The following is a 23,044-nucleotide window of genomic DNA, read 5'->3' on the forward strand; positions in this document are numbered from 1 at the left end:
AATCTCTATTTTGCATGAGAGGTGGACAAGAGGAGGACATTTTTAATGGCACTTTGCAATTCTTTAGCATCTTTGCCTAGAAGGCACAGATAGCTTTCACTGAGTCTTACAGCAGGCATTTGCAGATGGGCAAAGGCAAATGACTTTCCCAAAGACAGAGAAAAATGGTGGCAGAACTGGAAGCTCCTGCTCCCCTCTCCTAGCACTGTCATTGTAATTTATTATTGGATTTCATAGCCTCACTCTGGTGGATTTTCTTATTACAAACTTCTGTGGAAGACAGAGATCTTAAAACTGTTTTCTAATCCCAGCTCCTGTGTATAATGGACACTGAAACAAATGCTGGTTACTTTTAACCACAGATCAGAGAACCAGGTAAAAGCAAAAAATTCATCTAGCAGAAAACCTGAATGGTACTTGCCACTTAGATTTACTGACTAAGTTAAAAACTGGCATATTAAGGTAATACTTTGAGTAGCTGCTGGTAACCCTAGTTTTATGAATGAGGTCCTGAATATAGGTGCCACAAAAAAGTAGGGGTGAGTTCTAAGTTCACAATCATCCTAAAATTAGCCGTGACTGGTTAAACTTTTAATCCTCTGCATAGCTGGATGCCACAGAGGCACACACACCTTTACTAGCAAATATGCTTTGGGAAGAGGTAGATGTAGAAACTTATGTTACGGGACAGTAACAATCTTGGGTCACTCAAAGTCTTGGGTCACTTGGTCTGGATTTCACCTGGTCAGCTGACAGTGAGACTCCCAAGACATACAATCACCTTTCTAAATCCGATGTTATTAATGGTGCAGGCACCCCCAACATGAACTGTATCTTTTCTGCTGCGTGGCTCTGTGTGAGCGGTAGGAGGTGCTGGTTCATTTTTATCGGCTAGAATTCTTATTTTTGCAAGCATGGCTTATCATGGTCTCCTATATCCCGCTCCAGGCATAGGGCTTTTGTGAGTGGTCTCCTAGGATGGCTTAGGTGATGGAGTATTTAACCTGGGATGCTTTGGAGCAGGGAAGGTAACACACAGACTGTTAAAAATGGTCAAGCTGGAATTTACCTCCCTTGCCTCTGCCAATGGTTTTCACCACTGTACCAGGAGGATGTCACGTGCTGTCCTTGCATGCACTGCATAGCATTGTACACTGGTGCTTTTGTTTGACACTTTGAGATCCTTCACGATGACAGATGATAAATAAACAAATGTTAGTAATGTAAAAGTTCCCAAACTGCTTCCCTTCATCCGTGATAATGCATGAGCACTGGAGCCGGGAACCTGGGGCTTTGCTTTTTATTTAAAGACACAATCAATAGGCAAATCCAAGTGGCAAATTGGACTGAACTGAACAACGACCAAAATAAATCTGCCTGGGGTGAAGCAGAGAGGGTTGTTGTTTTTTTCCTTTCATCCTCTCTCATTGCTTAGTTAGATAACAGACTAAAACAAAAGACAGGTCTTTTTACTATTCCGAAGACTTAATCAGTTACAGCATTTGTAGTCTTAGAATATTTATATTTATCCCCCATATTGACACTGCCACCACTAGAAAAGGGCTGTGGGTAAAGAGCTGATTTCCCATTCTGACCGTTCCTTTTACTATTAAGGTTTTTTAGAAGAAACCCTGAGCCCTGCATTGATTCAAGTCCCTGAAGCAACAAATCAAAGTTGCAGGGATGGGGTGGGCTGGTCCTCAGCCAAGAACAGACACTTTAGTGGGTACTAGTGGGCATGATAGTGTAGTCGTTGGGACTGATGACAGCTTCATAAGCAGGAGTTCTGCAGGCCAAAGTGAAATGGAGGTGATACTGCTTCCTGGTGATGCAGTGATGCGCTGGGGAAGCACAGGGAAATCTTCAAAGCTCACAGTGATCCCAGCTGTTTGGGGTTGCCTATAGGCCGCCCCATACATCTGCCTTGTCCCTCCCCTATTTTCATTCTCATTATCTGGTCAGGATAGTGCCAGCACCATTTGGGGAGCTCTGCAGCTATGTTCAGAGATTCAAACTCCATTTTAAAGTGCTTATGCTTTACAGGAATCCTTACACACAGGCATGAGGAAGGATAGTGATAAAACGTCGGGTGAACAGGCAGGCAGGTGGCACTCATGTGGATTGCTTCTGAAGTACAATGGCTTTAAGCAAAGGTTGGTATTACCCCCTTGGGCTCAGAGCCCATGTTTTGGAGGAGTCTGAGGAAGGAACCTCCTGCTCCAGAGTGGGAAGCCAGTCCCTAAATAACGATGAGAAAAGGGAGATGGGTCCCTGGTTTCAGCTGGTCACCTATAGTGTGTCAGCACAGCAGACTGCACCTTGTAACTGGCTTCTGTTCAAAGCCAGGGGATTCATCTCACCAAGCTTTAGATGGGTACAAGGTGGGTGCTTACATCTGAACTGGCTGCCTTATCTCCCTTCATAGGTACTGGGGACAAACAGCATCTTCTGGGGTATGATTTGTCTGACTTACTATTCAGCATTTATCTTGCAAGGTGAACTGCATCTTAGTTTCCCAAATGCAAGGGCACCTACCACCTCCTCTAAAGGACAACTCCTGTTAATGGTAACAGTATGGCTCTGGCTCCCACTGTGGTCAACAGACAGGAGCAGTCACAACACCAGAGTTAGTTACCCGTAACAGCCTATCTGAGTAAACCCCTGGGGCTTCTTTGGATCTGAAGTCTCTGCTTAAGGGCATGAAACCACCTCTGTAAAACTTTCTGTGCTAGCTGCCCTCTTCCCCTCTGAGCCTCGCTGGCCACATGCATTTGCTGGTGACTAAAGAACTACCAAATTCCTGCAGCCAAGCGTTTTTTGTCCAGCAGGGTTGTGTTTCCATGGCTCCATGCTAAGCACCCTGCAGCTCACAAACAAAGGATTTTATTATAGCTTGTGTGAGGTACTGGTCTTTTTTTCCCTGGGTGACATTCAATAGATTAGTACATAAGGAGGCCACACAGTGCAGTGAGCTGAATTTACACTTGGCCTTTTAGTGTTATCAGTTTGTGTGCGATGCCCAAAGCTCTTCTACTGTCACAGGCTGGACAATAAAACTTCATAGCAATGCCATAAGCCAACCCAGGGACTGCAAAGGGCTTTTGATCTGATCCTAGGGCAGTTTTCACTTTTACAATTGTCACTAATTGTAGATTTGGCTCTCTAAGGTATGAACGGAAACAAGAAAGGAAGAATATATTTAAGTGTGGCCACTTTTTGGCAGATTTGCAAGACAGAAATGCCTCACTGCCTTCCATGTTCCTGCAGAGAAAAGATAATGATAATTAACTGCAACTTATTATTGCCGTGTTTGGAAAAAGTTATTAGCTTCTGTAAGCCCATCAAGACAGGTCCATACACAGACGTACTGGAGTAAGTTCCTATTAGTTTACTGCTGAATGACAGATGGGTGTAAACTTGGGAGGCATCATAATTTGGTGATGCATTTTGGCTTAGCTAACATCCCCCATGTTGACACACAGCCATTTTGGCTGTTGCAGAGCTAGACCTCGGCTACCTATGTTGTGCTGTAGAGCCAAGCCTCTCAGTTGGTAGCTCCAGAACCTCTGGAGATGCAGCTCACCACTGGCTACGTAGTGGGGAGGAATCCTTTCCTCTGAAGTGAGGAAGCTTTTGCATACGGATTGCAGCTTTTCCAAACCACTAAGATTCAGTCCTTTGTAACTGTTGCCTGTCAACAGTGTCAAGCTTAGGACCTTCTGGAACTCAAAGCACGGGAGCTTTTGCTAAGACTACAGCCACTCATTTCCCTGTAGCTCAGGAACAGGCTTCCTAACAAGAAGTATTATGGCAAATGACATACAACAGCTGCTAACTCACGTGGACGACTCCCTTAACGTAGTCACAGATGGAAATATTTGATCTAGAGCTCCTCACCTCCTTCCTCTCTCACTGGTCCCCTTTGGCCTGCACTGGAGCAGGCATGTCTTGGCTTGCTTTCATTTCATTTCTTAGATTTTAGGAATTGCCTAAAGGCTGAAGCCCTGCCAGCTTTGGAAGGCTCTGGTGGCATCCGCAGCATTTGTGGCCAGTCCATACATCTTCACTCAGTTATTGTCTTCGTATATAAAAACTCTTCTTGTAACAGGTATTCAGCTGCTGCTCTTCACTGTCAAAGCAGGTGCACTTTAGTGGCTGTGTATTTCTAGGGCATTAAGGATACAACCTGCCTGTTCCAAAGAGAAATGAGTTTTTCTACCGTCTTCAAATGATGTGAAAGAGGAGCTGGGGGGCTGGAACTCAGCCTGATGAAGACAGGCAGTGCAGAGGTCTTGTGTACCAACCTCACAGCCCTGCTAATAGATGCTTTGGGCCAGTCCATTATACCGCGAAAGCTCAGCCCTTCATTAATGTTCTGGCAATAAGACAAAAACCCACTTTCTACTCCATTGCATTTCCAGGCATGCAGATAAAATGAACATTTCTGGTTTTGCACAGCCTCTACAAAGGCGAAGAAACAGTAGATGAAAAGCACATATCAAGAAAAATCCCCAATCCCAAATGCAGAGGAAAACCAAACACACAAAATCCAAGCCCAACTCCACAGTCTCAGCTTCTAATTTAGAAAGCAACCCGGGAGAAGGATGGGAAACTTGTCAGAGCCAGAGAAATCCTTGCAAACACAGACAGTGACAGGAGGTTGACATCTTCCTGAATGCAACTGATTGGATCAAACCCACTGAAAATCCAGTGAACCCGAGTGACAAACATTCTTAGTGACAAAGCTCCAATTTAGGAGTCTCTCTTTCATCTTGTTTTCTTGTCATTACTCTTGCTCTATTTTATTGCATTTCCTGGCTGAGGTTCTGAGTTGCACTACCTCCTATCTGAGCCTGACATACTTTCACATGTGAAGGCTCTCTGTGAAGAGCTCAGACTGAGAAAGAGTTACAAAAACTTACTCCCCTAGGTGGCTGACGCTGGGGTACCTCTGGCCCTTCATTACTCCTGTTACTCTCCCCAGAACTCAAAAAGAAGAGATTTCACCATACGAGAATTATTTTTTCATCACAGTTTTTCCGGTGACCTGTATCCTGACGCTGTCCCCATTTTACTTTCTTGGTTCATTCCCACCCATTTTTCACTCCACCCTCCTCCTCTTGTTACCCTGCTTCTCGTGTCTGTGCTTCCCCTGCCTACGGCTACAACAGCCCATGCAGAAGCCTGCGCAACTGCTCTGTGATTAATGGCTCCCAGCTCTGATGACTGATTGCCTACGCCAGTTTTAATCACGCCAGCTTCATTTGCTATTGAATCATCTGGAAATGGCACTTGTGGCTCACTGTGTAACAACATGCAACAAGACAGGGAGCGGCATAAGAATTCTCCACTGGTTGGCTTACCTATGTCTGAAATCTTTATTTCTGACAGAAGACAGGAAAGCAGGGAATAGAAGAAAGAATGAGGTGTTAGCAGCTCAGTTCGATGCATTATTAGCAGATTGAAAACTTGACAGTAACTGTATCATACAATGCAATAATAAATAAAGACTTAGCTGGAATGACACTGATATATTTTATATTGGATATTACTTGGCAGTGAGCGCACTTATGTATCACTGCATATCACAGAGGAAGCGTGATCTCACCTGCTTGGAGTTATTCACTTATGCAAGAGATAGGACCAGGCAGACTTTATCATTCAGAGCAGTACTGAGCTAAATATATGTAGATGCAGATACCTTTACAGTTTTTTTCACTCTCAGTCAAAGCAATAACTTGTGATTTACAAAGGTAACTTAACAGTTGCACAGTTATGGGTGGCAGTTCGTTGCCATAACCTCGTGAACTCTAGCCCAGAGGACTGAAATTATGCCGAGCTGGACATTTTTCGTGGGTCTAGTTACATACCAGCTGCAGTTATCTGCGACCCACAATGCATTTGCTTTCCTCTCCACAACAGAACACTACACTTGTAAGACCCCTTCCCCCCAAACAAACCCCAAAAGCCAAATAGCGAGGGTGTTAATCTCCAAGGAGATGCTGATTTGAGAAGACACAAGCAAACTCCATTTAGCCCAAAAGCAATGGCTTTCCTCCACAGCTTTTAGTCAGTCGGCATCTGAACCCACTTACTTTATAGCACACCAGAGTGAAGAAATGTTTATTAGATCCAGTAACCTAAGTGTTTGCACAGATGAAGCAGCAATCGTTCCAGCAGATTTAACTCTGGAGTAAATTTAACTCTGTGGCCCTACACAAAAGCCAGCAAGGCCACTCCGTCAAGGCTTCCAATTTTCTCTTTTCCAATCAGGAAATGCTCTGCAAAACCTCCGCTGGGTCTGGTATTTCCACTGACAATGAAACAGGGATCGGGTTTTCAAAACTGTACTTCTGGGAATGAGATATTAATCCCACTCGGTTGCAATGGGATTTGGGCCCCAAAGCACCTAGGCTCTTCTGGAAATCTCACCTTTGGTCATTAAAATAACTTTCTGGCACTGGAAGAATATTACATTCTTTAACGTGGACCAGGTCTGAAGATTTATCCCAGCTTTCTGCCTTACAAACACAAGAGATATTATGTTCTTGTGTATCATGCAACAGAACAGAAGAATCAGGTTCTTGCTTATTCACCTAAAAGGTACCCCAGCCCTCTGAGGGGGGGACTGTAAACATCTCATTGCGGGCTTCCTAACGCAATGACTCCTCCTGATTTCCTTGTCGCCCTGTGAGCACGCCAAGACAGCTATTCTGTAAGGGCCAGCCTTGTGATGGCTGGCTGGATTTTGTTTCTTATACGCCATGGTCTATGACATTGGCTCCACGAACCAAACAAGACCTTCAGCAAGATCTAATGACCGTGGCGTGTTTGCAAATGACGGACTAATGGGATCTTGCTCCAATTTTGCTGCAGACCAGCTCTTTCGTTTTTACCTGTGGCCTTGTGGAGCAAATGGAAATACAAAGCAATGCTCTACGGGACCTTGCTGCTCTAGGAAGCTGTCTAGTAAGCTTCCACATGGTAGCCCTTTCAGAGAGGGAGCCTTACTTTTGTCTTCAGCAGCCAGGACATTAAATCTGAGTAGAGCAGGGAGGTTTTTACCTTCTGGAAGATTCTCATTTTCAGGCCAGATCTTGAGAGGTAGATGGGAATGTGAACCTTCCTACCATGCCAACCTCATATTGACCTCTCACGGCCTTAGGTCAGGCACTTCATGCAGAGAAGAGTCATTCAGAAACACTCATTTAACTCTACTGACTTTCCTGAAGTGAGTCTTGTCTAGCCACGCAGAGTCCAGAATCAGGCCCTGGTGCTTTGAAGTAGATAATTGTATTTGTTGTGGCAACTTTAAATAAGAAAAATAGCCCCAGTGAGGTCAATTTGAAATTTGATTCATTCACAATCTGTTTCATTTTCTCAGAACTTGTGACAAATATATACTTTTCCCTCTCCTTCCTTGTTTTTAGTGGATGTTCCTTCCCCATCCTCCCTGTTTCTCCTAATATATTTTTTTTCCTTTGTTATTTGGGGTTAATAGGAAACGCTTCACTTACTTTCAGATGAACCATCTATATGTTCACCCTGACACTGCTGTTCAGTCGAGAACTGAGAGGGGCTGATATATTTGTTCCCCAAAAACCAACTAGAACAACCCAGTGTGTGACTACCTAGAGTGATCAGCCTGTCTTAATTCTGAATGATCATCCATCCTGATTAACCTCTACATATCATCACCAGTGCTGTGTCTTTCCAAGTTTAGGTTATCTCAGAGGCTGATTGTTAATTTTAAGAAATCCCACTGATCTCTAACTACACGAAAAGGCAGATATCAACACAGTTTGATTTAGCAGCACAGAAATGTGTCAATATTTTCGGTGTGTGATTCAATTCTGGAAGAACTTGTTAGGCCTGTGTTTCTCTGGTGTAAATCAAAGTCAGCAGAGTTGCAGAGGAGGTAAATCTGGACAGATTTTTTCTGTTTTGCTGTGGGTTTTTTTAAGAGTTTTGCTTGTTTTCCTTTTGGGTAAATAACATTTTTGCAGAACTTAAGGGAATAATTAGAACGGCCACATTGAGCACAGTGTACCTCAGCTCCAGAATGTTGGTGACATTGCCAGAGGGAAAGATCCTTCGGATGTAGTTGAAATCTCCAACGTAAAGACTTCCATCAGACCCACATGTTAGAGCAACAGGAGCCAGGAGTTTGTTCCCATCAGCAAGACCATTGCAGCTCGGACAAGAAATGCTACGTCTGCGGCCGTTGCCCATAATGCTTCCGATTACAGGCGGCTGCTGGGAAATGAACTGGTTTTCCCCATTTCCTTTATGTAAGATGCCTAGAGAGAGAAAACATTAACAAGGAAATTAAAGAGAGACAGGGAAATTGAGACTAAAGGGAGCACAAACTGGCAAAGCTGGATGCCAGCTGGGGAACTTGTCAAGTAGCAAGGTTTATCATCTTTCATAGTATTGTTTTGTGATGGTTTCAAATGAGGAGCTCCTTATCTGAAGTATTTTTATAGGCCCATTACATTTCCTGCGGACAAAAGTATGTATGTCTTTACCTTTGAACGAAATACACTTTTCAGCATCTCATGAATTTTCACCTGCCCTTTCTGCCCCTCCTTGCCCTGTAATTTGCAGCCTACCAGGTAAAAAAAGAAATTACATAGCTCACGGAAAGATAAGGGATAGGAAGACCATGGTGCATTCTCTAGATAAATGTTTCATCTGCAAATCTTTAAAGGAGTTCTGCTTATGTTCCCTCTAAGCATAGTGTTTTCAGCAGTCATGTGGGATGAATTAGATGTTTGTTCCCATACCACTGCTATCATCCAGAGGGACACAGTGCTTCCATCTTTTGAACACGTTCTCATCAGCTTTCAAACCTCCCTGCTGCAGCCTTGAGCAGCCTTCAAGGACTCTGGCACCTTCCATTTTCCCTTATGACCCATGAATCGTCTCGTTTCTGCAAGTACACTTGTACATTGGAGGATGTGCCTGGGAGGGATTTACGCTCAGTGATGGGTCCAATCTGAATGGGCTCCCGTTTGTTACTTTAATATTTTCCTTAATACCCTTCTTTTAGGACACTAGAAAGTTAGACATGCCAACATTCAGCTCTTTCATGATGGCCAGCTTCTTTTGCACGTGCACACACCAAATTGCTTGTAAATGTAGGTCACTAGAAATTGTTAGTAAAATACATGAGAGAGCACGTGTGTTGGTCAGGTTTGTTTCCTTTCCTTTTCTTGAACTCTTAGCGATAAGAAGCAACTGGGCCTTGCAACACTGCATTATCCCTGTTAGGTGTAACAGACAACCTACCACTTTGTATGTTGAGGGCATGGTGTTTGTCCAGGGACCATCCTCCAAGTTTGGAAGCATCAATTTCATAACCCTGAAGTACAGCTGTCCTCTTCTCCCACAGGATCAAGTCAGGACAGGATTCATACTCATAACCTACTGAAACTACGAGCAAGAGAGAAACGAAGACCCCCGGATTAGTAACCCAGAAATGCAGAGGCAGCACACACAGAGTTTCAAGTGAGTAGGGGTCAGAGTGTTTCTACAGGCAACCGACAATTTCATTTAAAATGTCAAAATCATAATGCAGAGTCCTAATATTTTTCTCTTTAAAGGCCACCCTGCATTTAAAAATGTCAACACAGTTGTACACGTTGGGCAAATGTGCTAAATATTTAAAAGGCACTGTTCTAAAGACATATTTTAAAACAATGGGTATTCGAGAGTGTAAACCACTGCTGGACTCCTAAATGGAAGCATTTTATTCCTACCTACTATCTTTGCTCAAAGACTGCATGTCAGGAACTTGCTAGAAATACAGCCTTCCTTGGAAAGTAAAGGCTTATATGAACAAGGCAAGGGGCAGCAAGTCCCTCAGAGACAGTGCCCTTAGACCAAGTTGACTTGTGGTCAGTGGTAACGTCAAAAGGGTTTGCTTGCCATGATGTCTAATCAGAGCCTTTCAGGAGTAACTCTGCTGAACGTATTGGACTTCCTTAAGAGTCAAATTATGTCAGTAGAGGGAAAATCATGGGTTTTGACAGAATAATGACTCCTTTATGATTTTCTCAGAAGAAGCAGGACCAGTTTCATTGGTCTGCTTTTCTTCTGCCCTACCTGATCTTTTCAGCGCTAACAGCTGAAGCACAGCAGAATTGCAAGTCCTACACAAATGAAAAGCAATTACATAGCTCATTTTTTTTTTTTTTACTAGATAAAAATAAATGTCTGATCTTACAAGTTTCCCAGCCTCCTTGAAAAGTGCTGAGCATGGAGTGAACTCAGGATCCCCCCATCAAATATAGCCTTTTGCAGAATCAGACAATATCAGAGGAAGACACAATTTAGGAAATGAAGGCTTGATATTTTCCACTGTCCTAGAAGTGAGAAGCATTGACAGCCTGAATGCTCAAGTCCTCAGACCTGCTTGAGCACTCTGGGGCTGCAGAGCTGCATCATGGAGCACTTCAGAACCCACTGCTGCTCTAGCATCTTAAAGAGCATGTAAACATAGTCTTTCAGGAGATGCTACCAGGACACGTTTCTCAGTGTGGACTCCAAACTGGGTAAGGCTCAGTAGGTTGTATCATCCCGCCTGCTCAAGGCAGCTGAGCCTGAATGAGAGGAAGGCTCCCATTCTTCCTCCTAGGAAACAAGGCACCCTACATCTCCTCTAAAGAGACTTATCTTCAGTTGGGCTATAAGGCACCAGCAAAGCACCCTTCTGTCAACAAGAGCTCTATTTGCTCATTTGGGATCTCTCCCATTTTGCTGATACCATTTCCTTGGCAGCCTGAAAGGTCTAGCCTAGACGCTGTCGATGACCTGTAACTGAGTGTCCCCTGGTTGTTGATCAGATGGGAAGCCATCACTGTAGAGCTGCATCACCTCTGCTCACTATGCACTCCAAGTACCCCCTTCCCTCCAGCACCATCGCACAGAGCTCACTGGGCGAGGTCTGAGATGGCAGCAAGAGGAGCAAAGTGTGTCTCTGCATACATCCACAGCTTCCTGCCTCACCATGGGCTTCAGCTTCTGCCCCTGTAGAGTGGGTGGCATGGGCCACAATGCTTGGTGCTGGGACGAGCCTTGAGTGCGCAGAGCCTTCCTATGCTCTGCCTTGCAACTTCTGACAGTCTTTTGCAGCTGTAAACGAGTGCACAAGGCACCAGAGAGAAATCCATCATCTCCCAGTCTGAAAGGGGAAACTAAGGCTAGAGCAATCCTGAAAGTTGGGCACAAGGAGGAGTGGAGATCAGGGCTCAGTTCTAGGGCTTTCTATCAAAGCAGCGCTGACAGCTTTTGGCTACAGGTGAGAGGCAGCCAAACGCCACTAGTCCCAGTTCTTTCCTTCTGTACGAATATGATGGTAGCGGCTCAGGATGTACGTGCTGGGCCACGAGCCAGAGTACAGATAAGTATTCATCTGTTGGGGAAATTGTGCTGTCTGAACAGCTGGGTCCAACCCTCTCCAAGGAAACAGCAGTGAACCAGCAGGGACCATTTTAAGTGTTAGCAGTTGGACCATACCGATCTAAGACAAGGTCTGTGCATCGCCACTTAGCCGCTTCTAAAAAGAGACACAAGCCCTGGGGTCACTTACCAAAGGCTTCCGAGAGCCCGTACACCTTCTGGCTGTAGACATCTGTCTTATCCCAGATGAAATAATAGGACAGGTCTGGAGCAGCTGTAAACCACTTTCTGAAGAGGCGTCCCTCGACGGCCACCATGAGGTGGACTTTCATGAGGTTGAAGGGGATGGTGGGGTGGGTCATGCTGATCCTCAAGACTGATTTGTAGCCAGCTGTGCGACTGCTCAGGTAACTCACCTTTATTTTACTACCGGAAACATTAATCTCCTCTTGTAGAGCCTGTGGAAAAGCAATCCAGGAGGTGTTAAATCAGCAGCGAGCAGACAGGAAAAGGCAGTGAAGCTGTAATTTATCAAACACACCTTTACAAAAGCTCTGGTAGACATGTCTAAAAAAGCACACCTAGTAGGCATCAAGTATGAAATCATATATGGAATTTATAGAGTTAGTTGTGGAAGCCAAGGAATACCCCCTCTTTTTCCATCTCTGTTACATGGGAGAACAAGAGATCAAAGTATCACATTTAAATCAGTGTTTACAATGGGACTCACTGTTAAAATGAGTCCAGGACCCACGGTGAAAGGAGCTTGGGGTCTGAGATTATTCTAGCCCATCAGTTTAACTTCCATTTTCTGTATTTTATCTTGGTAGGTTTCTCTGGCTGCTACTTTTTGTCTCTTGGCTTTTTTTAAAATATCAAGCTCTACTTGGCCAAGATATCCTTATGGATGTTCTCCGGCCCCAATCATAACCTGCCAGTCTCTCCATGTCATTAGTGAACCCTGCTTCCACCCTCCCTCCTCTGATTAACCCACCTCTCCTTCTTTGAAACTGCTCCCCTCATACCTCACATCTGACCCTCTAGCCTAATCTACATCTAGCATTTTTTTCCCCTGTGTCCTGGTCCCTATTTTCTGACCTCACATTTGTTCCTACTTACCCTGGTCCTTGCTTAAAATTCCCTCCCCTCTTACCTGTGTGATGAAGCTCCTGGCCTGACCTACCACCATGAACCCCTTTCCCTCCCTTCGCATTCTCCCTTCCCTTCCTTTTTCAAATTCCTGTGTATTCTAGATGAGTTGCTTTGTTTTCTCCTCCAGCCACGAGTGTGGGTATTTCTGGCTGGCTGGCACAGTTATCTCACAGGTCTCCATTCCAGTACAAAATTTCACAAAAGACTGGAGAAACAGCAGGGGAAGGTTTCTCTGCCCCTGTTCTGCTTTGAGAATAGAGCAGTCTCAGTACAGATGGGATTTTCAGCTAATTTGCCAGCTAAAGTATAAGCAGATCCTAAATTTTTTTTAGTTAGGGAAATTTTCTGGAAAGCAATACAAGGTACACCCCTGATACCATACTGATTCTCCCATGCAAAATACTGATAAAAAAGGCCATTTCTTTCTTAAGTATTAGGAGAAAAATTTAGTTGCCACTTTCCAGAAAATTTGACTCTTAGGCAAACACCCAACATGGACATTTTCAGCACAAACCGGCAACCTTTGGCAAATATCGAAAGATGAAGGTAGAAGCTTAGCAGTGAGCCAGAAGCTTAGCAGTGAGTCAGAAAACTTGGTCTGATCATGGGATGTGTCAGAAGGTCACAGCTAGCACTGTTCCCTCCTGCACCTTCTGAAATACTTCGGTGTGCTGGACCCTAAATGAGCTGCGAAAATACTTCCCCAGCAACAATCAGCTTTTGTAATATTAAGGGCATGGAGGCTCGAAGGCAGGTGGGTCAAGAGACCCACCCATCAGGAAGAGATCACAGCCATCCCGGTGTCCTCCAAGCTACGTGGTTCCTATACTCAACGCCTCCAGTGTGGGAGCAGCAAACTTCCCTGGCATGACAAATTGCTCATCTCTTACAGGTTTTCTGGTTAGCGTTATCAATAATGACAGATCTTGTCATCTGCCCCCTGAAAAGACCTCTTCTAAGCTATTATCCAGGGCCCAACACTTTTTCAAGTGATAACTTACAGCCTCTGAGCACTGCAGCACTTGACAAACGGACACATCCAGAAGTTAAAATGCTGTTCCACTGTGCCTATAAATATTTACTTTCTCTAATGCAGCCTTTTCAATTTACATGTCTCAGTGCTTAGGAGGCTGAAAAATAACAGAACTGGGAAAACGCAGGAATTTTAAAATATATTTTATGAGCTCAGCAACAAGCTGGGCTGGGACCAGGGTCAACCACAGACCAGCTGAGCCGAGCTGCAGTAAAGGTGGTCCCTTGTATCGAATTTGTCTTCACATGTAACTCCTCTAGGAAAAAAGCCAGGCAGAAATAATTGTCATGGAGGTACTATTTGCAATGTCTGGTTCAAATCCCTGTCAGAAATAATTATTTCTCTCTGTCATGATCTGTCTCTGCTGTCTCCCATTGCAGAGAAAGGGTCAGCACAGCGGCACCAAGGCACTGAGCAGCACAAGGGGCCGTGTTTAAAGGCACCTGCTTGAAGAGAGGGTTCAAATGATAATTCAGATTATCCAAAGCACATTTGTAGTTAGTAAGTAGTGAAAAATTAGCAACAAAGCCTTGGTGGGGGATTATAATCCAGTAGCACACTGATGGAAGAAGAGGGGAAAAATAAGATTTAAAATACTCTGAACGCACCAAAAGTAACAACAGCTGAATTGGGCCCTTATTTCTACTTGATAATTGCTGCCTGGCCGAGATAAATTCATACGCTGTGTCTGGGGTCCTTGTGAAAGACTAGGGCTCTTAGAGTTTATCACAGGCTAACCAATATCAGCTGCTCTTTAAAAGTGGTCCAGCCACCAGGCTGGTCAGGCAGAAGAGCTGGTTCTTCAGGCTTGCTAGGGATTTTCACAATTTAGGGATTTTCACAATTTAGCAATTTTCACTGCTCCCTTCCCTCCACTCCTGGGTATTGATCTACGCTTGTGTTAGTAGCAATTCTTCCACCCTTTGCATGAGACAATGTAGAAAATCTTGTTTCTGTGTGCTGGGTTACACATTTCTCTTACAGCTACTCTTCACTCTGCCAGCAGACAAGACCAGGAACAATCAATATTTTTTTTTTTTTTTTTTTTTTTTTTAATAAGATGGTCAGAAGGAATTTTGAGAAAGAAAAGCATTTAGGGTCTGATTCAGGAGCCTTAACATAGACATCTAGTGCTTTTGAGATGTTCTATGGTATCCAAAACCTCTGGAAGGGGATGACAGATCTGACATAGACCTTCTTGAGATCTCTGCCTTTCTGAAGCTACAGCTGGAGGCCTGAAGGGACACTTCAGGGCATCTTAAATGGCGCCAAATCTGTCTTTAGGCACCTGAGTCAAACACTTAAAATGTATTATTTGGCCTTTTGAATGCACCCAAGCAGAGGACACTGCATATATTCGTTGGAGCTCATGAGGTTCCTGTCTGCCCACTTGTCAAAAATCTCTTTCCCAGCCCTGCCATCCGCTTGTCACCTCCTCCCAGTTATGTGCTCACACCTTTTATATATAACATTTCTCTACTGAGAACTGCATAAAATAAAGTGCAACTGCAGAAACTGACAGCTAGGTTATTTTTTATTGTATGTATATCAAGTACAGGAATGAAAAGTAGCCCATTTATGAACTGAAGTACAGTCAGGACTCTGCCATAAATCAGATTCTCTTGTATACTCTTGCACCACAAACTGTTAACCTTCAGCTGTCAATAATTGAGGTGGAATACTGTTTTACAGGTTCTAGCTCAATCATTTGGCATGTGGGAAAAGTACCGCTCATCATGTATGGAAATCATCTAAACTTAGCGACCTGAAAGTTAGGAGTCTCCTCGGAACTACTTTTCTACATCTCTCCACGGCAAATGAGCAGAGGTAGGCTCTTTAGAAGGTGTTGCCAAGTAAACTTAAAGAGTGGAATTCTATTCAAGTTCAAGGCATCTAAATCCAGATGTCAACATATAAGTGTGTGCATGTGAGCAACAATTATAGTCAGTGGAGATCTACCCGATACCATCAATGGGACCCAGATACCTTCAAGACAGTCAGCTTAATTAATCTGTAGACTGATGGTATTGATTAGGTTTCTGTCAGCTTGAATGGGAGTTTGGACATCTAGCACACACTGAGGTGACTGCATGTGAACACCTTATTTAGGTGCCGAAATCTCAAAATCCCACTGATTAGATTCCATAACTACAGGTGTCTACTGCGATTTGGGATGTCCAAGTTATCTGTGACATTCACAAGGGGTTGGCAGATATGATGCAGGACACTGACAGGGGATCATTCTGGATTGGCAGTTGGAGGCCAAGCGGGACATCTGCAGGACATTTCAAATGGCGCTAAACATCTACGATGAGGGTGGTGAAACACTGGCACAGGCTGCCCAGAGAGGTGGTAGATGCCCCATCCCTGGAAACATTCAAGGTCAACGGTTGGACTTGATGATCTTAGAGGTCTATTCCAACCTAATGATTCTATCTAGCTAAAGCCGTCCCTGCTCACTGCAAGGGGTTGGACTAGATGGCCTATAAAGGTCCCTTCCAACCCAAACTGTCCTATGATTCTATGACTGTATCAAACCATTTCTTATGATCCACATCCCTGGCTCCTTTACAGTCAATAGACAGACACACACTCTTATTGAAGAGGAGTTCTAGAATGTTTTAGTTCAATAGATATAATTAACACAATCTAACGAATATCCTACCCAATAATGAGAGAGGTTATGATTAGAGTTACACTGTACCAGGTATTTGCTTCTTTCCCAGCCAGCACTGAACATTACCTTTCACGGTGTTTCTTGGTTTAGGAAAAAAGAGATGTGGAAACAGAACCAAGAATCGGAAATCTGATGGACTTTACCAGATATGGGACTTAGTAACTATACTGGGACAAACCCCGTGACCGTAACTGGGAATTAGTGTGAGAAAGGATCACAGGGTTTGTCCAGAGGGAAAGGTAGAGAGACCACTAGCTTTATTCGTTGCTGGGTTCAATACCTGGTGTATAAAAATTAGAAGATACAAAGTGACTTCTTTCCTCATTAATGCTACTGCAACCCCGATGGAGTCAAGCAGGAAACACACGATTTGTCACTACACTTATTATCTCCACCTTGGCAGACTATTATTGGTCACTAAAGGCAATACCCAGGACATGCCAAATGCCGGCATCTAAAACCCAGCGAACAGGATGCCCAAGAAAGGAAAGCTTGAATGCTGCTACATCCATATATTTCAACACAGTGAGTATATTTAAGGAAGATGGATAATTCAGTTGTTTGGACGATTCAGTTTAAAACCCATCTTTCCACTCAGCAAAATAATTTGAATCCACAGCAGGTTGTTAAACTACTTTATCAGACTCACACTTCCTTAAAAAAAAAGGAAAACGGGGATGAGCAATTAAAAGTAACCCTTTCACTGTGCTCATCTATCCCAAACGTCGTGAAATGCAATAAACCCCAGGTGCTCCTCAGGCTGGCCGTTTGCCAGCCGTCTGCTGGCTGACTGCACATCTCAGCAGCTTTGCAGAGTGAGGGTTATGCCTTCAAACCCTGAGAAAGTTCACACCCGATACTCCACCACTGAGGTCGGTAATGCCCCGTGGGTGAAATTTGCTCCTGAACAGAAGAAAGGCATTAGAGCGTAAGCGGTCCATCAGCCTCACGCTGGGCATATCGAATGCCAAAGGGCTGCCCGAAGGCTTGTCGGGGGTCACACGAGGGTCCCAGCCCACCTCCTGCAGATGAGTGGTGAAAGCAAAGCAGAGCCAACGCAGGTTTTTGCAAGTGCTTCGCCCTCATCTCTCAGGGACAAGGGAAAAGAAACCTTCTGGTGAAGTGTGTGCTTGTGAGCGAGTGCTCCCGGCAAACATCTGAAAAACGGTACAACAAACGGGGAGTGCTTCTCTTTAAGAAAGCAGGGGAATAGTTGTGTTCGTGCTGCTCAAAGCAGGCCAAGGAAGCACAGAAAGGAGATGGATAATTTTCTCCTTGGCTCAGACGGTTCATACCTGGATTTCAGGAACAATAGGACCTTTCTCCGAGCAGGAACTCGCAAAAGCTGTCAGCGGAGATGGGGAGACCACAGGGTTGGGCCGGGCGAAGTTACTGAGGTCACAGCTTGGGATCTCGTTCTCTTCGTGCCTCATGACTATGGTCTCCATCACGAAGAAACGATCCCACGGCAGCCACAGCGTGTGCTCCTGGGTGATGAAGGGAGCCCGCTCAAAGTGCAGGATAATGGAGATCCCGCCGATGGTAACGAGATCAAAGCTGGTTTAGGAGATGGAATACAAAGTTAGTGCAAGCACCACCCCATCTGTTTGCAACAATTCCCTACAAAGGACCCCCAGAAAAACAATTGCAAGGAATATCAACAGACACCTTTTACAAGCCTAAAAATTACAGTCCAAAGAGGCTTTAGTTGAGTAAGAGCAAGCGGCAGAGGAGGGTGTACAAACTCAGCTTCTTTCCGTGTTGTCCTCATGTATATTAAAAACATACCCATCCCTTTTTTTGAGACAAATGTTGATCTTTGTTAGTGCTTTTCTAGTGTTATTTGACCATACACACTCATTTTCTTTTTTTTTTTCTTTTTTTTTTAAAGACATATTTATCATCCAAACGCAGTCACAGATTGGATCAATTCGCATGATGAAATAAACTATTTGGAAAGTGATTTCTCTGACACACCACCATATAAATTGTCTTGGCACCACTGCTAACCTAACTAATGCCTAATGCAACCCAGAGAACATGTGGAGCCCAGTCATGGACCGAGCCTTGTGTATTCCACGGGGAAGAAATGAATGCCATGCAGGCAGTCTCGGTACCACAGCACTCAGCACATACTCTTTCTTGACTCTTAATCACTTAGAGCAGGACAGATAACTCTACTGCCGTGGTCTGCAACTTCACCCTACGCTACCTCCTGCCAAGTGGCTTTTCTGCCAGTGTTGGTGCTGGATAATATTATGTCAGGCTAACAGACAGGCCTCCAGAGCTGTGTGAAAGTCTGTTACTTTGATGAGGAAAATATTCATCCCCTGGGTGTAAAGATGTTGGCATAGGGTTTTGGGGCTTTTCCTAGTTTTGTATTTAAACTTCACATCTTGTCAGAGATAGAGACTTTATGAAGTACCTCAGGATGCATCTACTATGTATAGACTCAAAAAAGAGGTGTTAACTGAGAAAGGAAGGGATTTCAACACAATTTGAAGATCTCTTGGTTTTGCTTCTTTGTGTTTGTGTGTTTTTTTTTTCTCAGTATCTATTCATTTGCAATGCCAAATGTGCGCTTCAGGCAAAGAAAGTTTTCTCATCCCTGTTTCTCACTTTCGATGCTTGGTGCTAGTGTATGACAGTCTCGCACAGATTTTAAGCGTGTGAATAGGTTTGCTGGCTTCATCAGAGCTGCTCATGTGCTTAAGTACTTCTCTTTGCATGAGAACCAAGATCTGAAAGCACTCTGAGAGCCCAAAGCCAGACTTGATGCACTTGGTAATTACAAGGTAAGAAAGAAGATGAACAAAGTATTTAAAATGATCTTTCTATATAAATTACGAGGCTTTCAGATTGGTTGCAAAATTCCCAGAGAAGCAACAACAGGTATGAATGATTTCTAGAAAGAAAATAGTTTTTTTTTTTTTTTTCAGAGAGACTGAGGTGCAATTTAGTAAATATAACTACAAAAAGAAAGTTATTCAGGAAAGAAGGCTAAATTGAGTCCATGAGAGGGAGTGGAAAACATTCTAAAAAGCTGAAGACATGTTTATTCTACCACTCAAGTGGGGGCATCAGCTTCCCAGACCTATGGAGCTTGGATCACAACAGCCTGACGAGTAACTTGCTGGTCCTTGCCAGCAAAGCTGCGCAGCATTTGTACTTTGATGAGAACATTTTTAACACTCAATTAGCATTTGGCAAGCCCTTCAGCTGGGAGGGAGAAGCTTGCTCTGCATGAATCCAGGCACTATAAGGGGCAACGGGAGGAAAGAAACAAACATTACAAATGATGCTCAACAAGTTTTTAGTCAAGTGGGAAGAGTTTTTATTTGGAAACACCTCTGTTTCCCTCCTTTGTGAGCGGTTCTTGGCTTCATTGAGCCTGGGTCGGGGATGGTAAACTGCTAGGGGGAAACGTTCTTGCCTCTCCTGCATCCCCAACCCAGGATGCAGAAGGGAAAGCACCACCTCCACGTCAGGCTCCAGCAGCTGTGAAAACAGAGACAGGCAGTATTTTTTAGCAGGCGCTGTTGCTCATGAGCCAGTTTCCCCGGAGTCACAGGGTGTAGCTTTGAAGTTACCTTGATGAACTGAACAAAAGCTAAACCCAAAACCAAACAGCAAAACCCAAACTAAAAACACCTTCCTCCCAGCGTCCCTTAGTGAAATTAAATTTAACAAGAGCAAAACCGTCTTGGGATTGAAGGAATGAGATAATTTTATTTCTGGTTTTGCTGTTGATCTCTGATGTGTTTTTTATCACTCTGAAAAAATCATACTTGTTGTGCAGTCATATTGTTCTGTTTTTCTTAAAAGACTCTAGAGAAATAGGCCAAAGGATGAAATTTTCTATTTATCCACAAAGCAGGGTCAAAAAAAAAACTCCACAGAAAAGTGTAACCCTTTCTCATCTCCTTGCTCTGAAAGTTCATGTATTTGGTCTTTCTGAGAGTGCCATGCCAAAGCTGCTGAATGTGATGGCAGGTACACGGTACTGAAAAAGTCTGGAGACTTTCCCGCTATTTTATTAAAGCTACATGCCCTACAACCACGGGATAATGAGGACTTGCAGCCTTTATAAACTACCAGTTTAATAAAATTTAAAGCTTTATTTAAAAATGTGGTTTGTAATCCAGTACCGATACTTTGATCCATCTATTAACTTTGCTTTACAGAGAAATGCGTACCACAGAGTGGTTTGAGAGTCGTCATGTTATCTTTGTGCCTTGTTACCTGAAAGAAGTCTGTGCCCCAATAATTAGGCTAAAAACACGCACAAACCCAAAGTTTTGCTCAGACTAAATAATGTGACTTAAATAGGACCACAATTTCACTACTAAAGTTTGTATCACTCTAATAGGAGTGAAACCTGTCTGCAGACATCTGGAATACAGTGAACCCACTTACAGGGGTGAAAATTTAGTTCACTGTAACCCTAAAACTGAAATTTTACTTAAGACACTTATTTTGAAACTTGGTCACGCCAAAAAAAACCCCACAAAACCCAACCCCAAAAAAACCCCTGAAGCAACAAAATCAGCTTAGGAACCACTCTAGCTAAACTGATGCAATTCTGTCTTTCAACTCCCCTACTTTAAAACCACAGTTATTGCCCTGCTATCAGTAAACTGATTTGCTAAATCAATATGAGGCACATTTTCAAGAATAGATATTCCTGTGGTGAATATGCCAAATAATAAAGCCAGTGAGTTTTATGCAGTTATCTCGTAACCCCTGGAACAAAGTAACTGCTCGCATGTGTGCTCCCATTTTTCCTCCAAACCAGAATGACACCGAAGATGGTCCAGATGACCCCGTATGACTGTGCACTGCTATGGACTGGGAACACATGCAGTCTGCTACTGTAGTTCAGGAGAAACTACTTCTTGCTTAAGAGCGTCAGCTTCTTAAAGTGACTCAATCACAGGGAAACTGCACTGTGAAAAACCTGATGAGGAGAGAGTCATGCTCTTTTCAGAAAATTACTGAAAACCATGAAAACATATACTAGGAACTCTAATAGCAATAATTCTTCACATGATTTTGAAAGTACTTTACAAACAGTATTTAATAAATGCTATAACAATCAGTAAGGAAGGCAAGTAAATGTTATCTCCCTTTCACAGGCTGCTTGGCTGGCCTAGGAAGGTTGAGATGCATCTAATGCTACCCGCTAAATCAGCAGCAAGACGAGGATTAGAAATATGGGATGTCTGACATCATATTCTGCCCTGACAGCTTTAGTCTGAATGCTCTTAAATACTTTGAGGTAATTTTTAGAAGACCTCACCACTGAGGAAGTCGCTGGATTTTGGTGTTCTTTAAGAGAAGGGCTTTTACTTGTCCATTTATTACCTCCAGAGTACAGAGATGCACCGCTGTGCCCAACCATTTGAGAAAATACCTGCTGGTATGCCTCAGCCAATTTTGGAAGGTATTTTTAGGATTCCAGAGACTCAGAGCTACAACTAGACAGTTTGTTGAATGTTGGTTGTGCTCCAGACATGCACAAGGTTTCCACAGAAGCAGACTGATTTGAGAGGAAAGTGGAGATAATGAAATCAGCAGAGCTGACACCACAGAGTCTGGGGTTAGAGTGACCACCAGCCGCTGCCGACAGAAATCCCAGCTTCAGGATGAATCCCACTTGGTCACAGATTCCCTGCTCTGAGACAGCTGATCTCTGTCATTTTTATCATTTGGAGTTGAGAATCTTTCGGGGGCTGAGTCAGCCAACTGCAGCACTGCACTCTCTGGAAACTAATTTAACTTCTGGAGGCTGGCAGCCGGCCCTGAGGAACCAGCAGTCCACTGAAGACTGGTGGAGCATACTGATGCTCCAGCTGCATCGCTTTGTGCCCTGGATCCCCTGCTCAGCTGGAGGTTGGCAAGGGCATGGTGTGAGAGGAACATCCCTGGCTTGAACTGTCAGTAGAAGCAGATTTACAGCAGGAAGGATTTGCCTTTCACCACCCAGGGACTGGAAGCAAATTGTTACTCACATATTAACAAAGGTCTGGAGCTCAGAGAGCAGCACTCACCTCCGTGCTCTGTCCCTGTTTGGCTTACTGGTATGCTTGCCGCCTAGAGGTGCAGTTTAAGATAAAGCCCCTCTGTGCTAGGTACACAGATTGCAGTGGCAAAGCACAATTGCAAAGCAAAAAGATGGTCCCTTCCTCAAAGTACTTGTAATCTAAATGGAAGATCACACAGAATAGTTGGGTATTGTATATAGGACAAGGAAACAGATGAAAAAGAGTTTATGGCAGATATTATTGTCCAGAAATTTTGGAGGCATATTTATCTGTTCTAATGGACACAGATTTTGTGCTGGTCTACACCCAGGAAACTGATCTTGAGAGTGCAGTTTGGATCTCACTTTCACGCAAACTAGGCTCAGTAAGGTTGACAGAGATACGCAGAGCACACTGTTCAAGAATTTCTCCATTTTGCAGTAATGCCTAAGCGATGGACAATACAAAGGCACCAGCTCCAGAGGCATCCTCTTCTGAAGAAGACAACTAGATTTCCTGGGATATCTCTTTATCGCACAGATTTCACTGTTATGTCATCCAAGAGGTGGAGCATCACTGTGAAAACCTCCAGGTCACCATCCGTGTTACAGCAGGTGCAAAATCCCCTGAGCATGAACCAGGCTCATCAAGCACATGTTGCCAGCACATGTTCCTTTCTTTCATTCTAATTCTATCAGCTCCTCTGGCCAAGTCAAACCTTTAATGAAAGTCATGGATTGGAGAGGTGCTAAAATC

The 23,044-nt window shown here is 43.8% G+C and overlaps 1 protein-coding gene across 4 annotated transcripts in view; it reads right to left on the minus strand.

Moving 5' to 3' along the window:
* Positions 1-23,044, minus strand: part of TENM4 (teneurin transmembrane protein 4) — a 358,687-nt gene that overhangs the window by 62,580 nt on the left and 273,063 nt on the right. For 3 of the 4 annotated variants that reach the window (XM_086481677.1, XM_086481675.1, XM_086481673.1), the window contains 5 exons: positions 17,561-17,822; positions 11,594-11,861; positions 9,292-9,435; positions 8,051-8,300; positions 5,364-5,384 (listed from right to left, as the gene is read on the minus strand). In XM_086481677.1, coding sequence (XP_086337803.1) covers positions 5,364-5,384; positions 8,051-8,300; positions 9,292-9,435; positions 11,594-11,861; positions 17,561-17,822 — 945 coding nt within the window. The remainder of the gene's footprint in view (positions 1-5,363; positions 5,385-8,050; positions 8,301-9,291; positions 9,436-11,593; positions 11,862-17,560; positions 17,823-23,044) is intronic. The other variant, XM_086481674.1, reaches the window with a different exon arrangement.

The sequence above is a fragment of the Leptosomus discolor genome, chromosome 1, assembly GCF_034619465.1.
Source record: "Leptosomus discolor isolate bLepDis1 chromosome 1, bLepDis1.hap2, whole genome shotgun sequence".
Taxonomy (NCBI): domain Eukaryota; kingdom Metazoa; phylum Chordata; class Aves; order Leptosomiformes; family Leptosomidae; genus Leptosomus; species Leptosomus discolor.